This window comes from Arachis stenosperma, chromosome 6 (assembly GCF_014773155.1).
Source record: "Arachis stenosperma cultivar V10309 chromosome 6, arast.V10309.gnm1.PFL2, whole genome shotgun sequence".
Classification (NCBI taxonomy): Eukaryota; Viridiplantae; Streptophyta; class Magnoliopsida; order Fabales; family Fabaceae; genus Arachis; species Arachis stenosperma.
In genome coordinates this window covers 140,539,363-140,543,893 of record NC_080382.1, presented here as the reverse complement: position 1 = coordinate 140,543,893, position 4,531 = coordinate 140,539,363, and the positions used below count along the sequence as shown (strand labels likewise).

General features: G+C 32.4%; 1 protein-coding gene across 1 annotated transcript; it reads left to right on the top strand.

Moving 5' to 3' along the window:
- The first annotated feature begins 1,265 nt into the window (after window positions 1-1,265).
- Window positions 1,266-3,881, top strand: LOC130934833 (ankyrin repeat-containing protein BDA1-like). Its single transcript, XM_057864361.1, has 2 exons — window positions 1,266-1,889; window positions 2,939-3,881. Exons 1-2 carry the CDS (start codon window positions 1,266-1,268, stop codon window positions 3,725-3,727), a joined length of 1,413 nt encoding a protein of 470 aa, XP_057720344.1. The 3' UTR covers window positions 3,728-3,881.
- Window positions 3,882-4,531: the final 650 nt, after the last annotated feature.

Here is a 4,531-nt window from a genome sequence, read left to right as displayed (position 1 = left end):
TTTCTCCTCCTAGTAGGAAAACACAGCCTGTTGCCCACCAAAATAAGAGGCCAATTTTCCATTCTGTCGAAATCTAAGGAAGAATCAACTTGGTGGTGTCATATTTGGTTGCAAGAACAGTACATTGAAAGAATGCTAATCTAAACAATTCTTTGGTTAGCCCTTTTTGCAACTGTTTGATTTTTATTATATTCTTTGTAATAGATACTAATAACAATTAAGATGTGATATTTATAATTACCCTTGTATACTAATAATATGTTGTTTGTGAACTTCTAATATTAAATTATGAATAATTTATCATCTAAAATTGTGAAATTTTTAATTTTATTAAGTTAGAAATTATTGAATTTATATATTTAAAATTATATATAAGTTTTTTAATAACTTTAATTAATATTTAATTAAACCGGTTGAATCCCGGTTGAACTCCGGTCGAACCAGTAAACTATTAAACAGTGACCTTATCGGTTTATTGACCGGTCCGATTCTCACAACCTTGGAAATTACTAATGATGGTTCTGCAAAGGAGGACAACCAAGCAAAGAGGATGATAAGGGATATCTTCATTATTAGACAAATATTTTAGGTTTAATTACTCTGTTGGTCTCTATAGTTTCACGAAATTTTTAATTAGGTTTCTATACTTTTTTTTTTCCTTTTAATTGGGTCCTTATACTAATTTTTTTTTTCAATTGAGTTCCTACAATTTTTTTCTTTTATTTGAGTGTTTGCACCAATTTTTTTTAGTTGGGTCCTTATACAATTAAGCTAATTCCTACCAAGAGGGACCTAATTGAAAAAGAAATTTGATGCGAGGACCCAATTAAAAAGAAAAAAATATAAAGACCTAATTAAAAATTTCGCAAAATTATAGAGATGAATAGAATAATTAAACCAATATTTTATTCAAGAAGACAATTTTAATACAAAATAAAATGCTAGAAATGATTTCTAATTAAAAAAAAATTATGGACGATTTTGATTTTAATCGTAAATAGACTAAAACAGTACTAATACCTTTAAAATATAACTTGTCATGAAAAGTATAAGATTTCCTTCTTCCTAACAAAAGGGAACAAAAAAAAAGAAGATCGAATTTCCTTATACCAACCATCATTCTCACTTTTTACACATATTTAAGTGAAGGATTGGCACTATGCATGCCCAATTAGCCAATTACAAACTTGTACATCCATACATATTATTAAATAACTAAAAAACAGCACATAGCTAGTTAGTATCATTGTGTGTGAATCTGAAAAATGGCAAAGAAAGCAGATAAGTTGGAAGAAGCTGCTATGTCCGGAGACCTGAACAAGCTGTACGAAGCAATTAAGGAAGATGCACACATTTTGGAGAAGGTGGATGCAATACCATTTGTGGAGACTCCTCTGCATATTGCTGCAGCTGCTGGTCATGTTCACTTTGCAATCCAGATTATGAGATTGAAACCTTCTTTTGCTTTGAAGCTCAATCAAGAAGGATTAAGCCCCGTCCACGTGGCTTTACACAACAATCATCACAATCTGGTGCGTCGCCTCGTACAAATTAATGGTAACCTAATCAGAGTGAAGGAAGGAAGGGAAGGCCTCACCCCTCTTCATCTTGTGTGCCAATTTGATGATGATGATGAAGAAAACTTTACAACTTTACTGGAATTCCTGGACACTTGTCCGGATTCTATTGGAGATGTGAATGTGAGAAATGAGACTGCCTTGCAAGTTGCTTTGAGACGTGAAAACATCACAGCCTTTCAAGTGCTACTTGGCTGGCTCATCAGAAACTTCAAAAAAGGTGCTGAAAATTTAGAACGCTCCGTGATGAACCAGGTTGATGAGGATGGCAACACCATTTTGCACATTTCCACACTCATGGGGAATACACAGGTCTCATTTATTAAACAAACATAATATTTGAAAAGATTATGCTAAGTGTCCACCAAAATCAGCCATCAAAGTCAGCAATACATGCTAAAATATAAATACATATTGAAAATAAATTAAACCAAATATATATTTATACACAAATATATTGGTAGTTAATTTTGGTGTACAAATAGCATTTTTCTATTTAAAATTTCTAAGATAGATGGATGTAATACTTTTTTTAATTTATTAAAGGGAAAATACGAGGAGTCAATGGAATAGTTATACAAATGGAAGTTTATAGAGTATTAGAAATATAATTATTAAACTTTTGGGATGAGTGGTACCATGATGTAGTATTAGAGCTTTAGATCTGAAGGGTTAAGAGTTCGATCCTTGGTGAACCCTAAAATCAAATTAAGTTTTTGAAAAGATGTTTATTATCACTAGTATTCGGATGGTTATTCTAGATAGAATGGGGAATGTACAAATAGTCTATTGTCTCCTTAGGAGATCTTTAATCTGTAATATTTTTAATTTTAACATAAAATACTTATCATGTTACATAACATTATATTTGATATTATTATTACATACATTATTTAAAAAAAAAAAACAATACTATATATATAACGAACAAAGTTAGTTTATTATCCTTCAATACTTAATGTCTTAATCAATTATAAACATTAAATTATATTTTCCATCAAAAGAATATTGGGTATTTGGGATATATATATATATTCATACGTATCCGCCTAGCTAGTACAACGTTAGAAACATACATGTGTATTGTGTGTTGAACAAGCTGAAATAATAACGGGTTTGCTTTAAGATACCGGTATTTTGTTCTCGTGACATGAGGTAACTTGATGCATATATAAATATTGTTTTTACATTTTAAGTATATTAAAATTAAATTATAATTGAAAAATAACAAGTGTAATGTTATTTTCCAAATCAGTCCATCGTTGAAAAAAGATGTGTGTTATTTTTTTAAAGTTTAAATTTAATGTATTTGTCAATATAAAATATCTTAAACAATCGTCTAATTGCATTGTTTCGAGCAGGCAGTTATATTATTGGTAAGGTGTCCCTACATGAGCTTGAATTACAAGAATTCAATGAAGCAAACAGCACTAGACTTAGCTGAATCTTCAGAGATTAAGAGAATATTATGTGAGGCAGGAACAAAACCTGGCGCATCAATTGAATCTCTCAACTACAAAGAAGAAGCGTCAAAGATGGCTTCACTAGATCCAAGGTCGCGGTCGAATTTCCTAATTCGCCTGAAATCGAATATGTCCGGCGAACGGCGCGACGCATACCTGGTAGTTATGGTTCTTGTTATAACGGCCATCTATCAAACGGCTCTGAGCCCGCCAGGTGGACTCTATCAGGCAGACGCAGACTCCTCCGCTGCCGCCACCACCACCACTTCATTATCCCTGAATTCAACCGTTGTTGCTTTTCTCAAACCACGAAAGAGAGGGGAATCAGTCTTGCCTGCCTTTGAATTCATTCTTATTCAAATCCTGAACTCTCTCACACTTTTGTGGACAATAATACAGGGTTTCGTTCTGGTGCCAGGAGGGTACATGGCCTTACAACTCTCGGTCTCTCTCACTTTATTTGTAGCTAGTTATATCATCTCTATCCTTTCTATATCCCCCACCTTCGCCATGAAAGTTTTCGCTCTGATTTGCTTTCTCGCACTCCCAACTGTCTGCGCGCTGGTTATTGTCGTAAAAGTCTTCGTTTTCAAGGCAAATTATGAACTCCAGTTTCATCGGAAGCTTCGAGACCGTTGGACTTTACTTCGTATATTCGAGTTTTATGCTATCGATCTAATGACTTGACCACAGGGGGCCTGGAGTTCTCTTTCATTCTATTATTGTTAACGCAATCTGATTTTTTTTATCAGTGTTTTCTTTTTTTAATTTTGATTTTGTTGTAATAAGTTATGGTGGTTATGTCTTATACTTTATTTAATGGTGCCAGATATTTCTCAAAGCTCAATCTCAGTTCATTGTATGTGTGCGGTGTGCCTGAATCGCAGAAATCAGATTCAGAAAGATTGCAATTGATTGAGTAACTATTGTGTTGGGAATCACCGAAGGATTATCCATTGTTGCTCACTTCAAATCAAGCAAGAAGGTTAGGAATTGAAGAATCTAGATCGAAACAAAGATGATGATTCCACAATCTGCATCTGAGAGCTGAGGAGTATATATATATACATGCACTTGATAACATCACTAGCAACTAAAAAAATCTTACTCAAAACTAATAACCAACTTAACCAACAACTACCTAGTAAGTAGTAACAATTGTCAACCCAATTCCGCTAGGTAACTAACAAGGATCTAACCAACAATAAGTCAATAAATATTTTTGAATTATATTCTATACTAATTAATTATTATTAATTAATAATTATTTAAATATTATTTTTTAAATATAAAATTAATTATTATTAATTACAGTTGTTTAAAGTTGATTGACTATGAAATTATTTACCTATATTTTTCTTTGTCAACCACTTGGCTAACTGAATATGCCAGCTGGCAGAGCTAACTAACAAAGTTGCTATTTAGACTTAATGAATAATCAACTATCTAATAATAATTAAGCCTAATTATGTAACACTACCAAATCCTTGT

Coding starts and splice junctions, on each gene's coding strand:
- LOC130934833 (XM_057864361.1), top strand. CDS start 1,266: ATGGCAAAGAAAGCAGATAAGTTGGAAGAAGCTGCTATGTCCGGAGAC. Junction 1,890..2,938: donor CACTCATGGGGAATACACAG/GTCTCATTTATT, acceptor TGTTTCGAGCAG/GCAGTTATATTATTGGTAAG.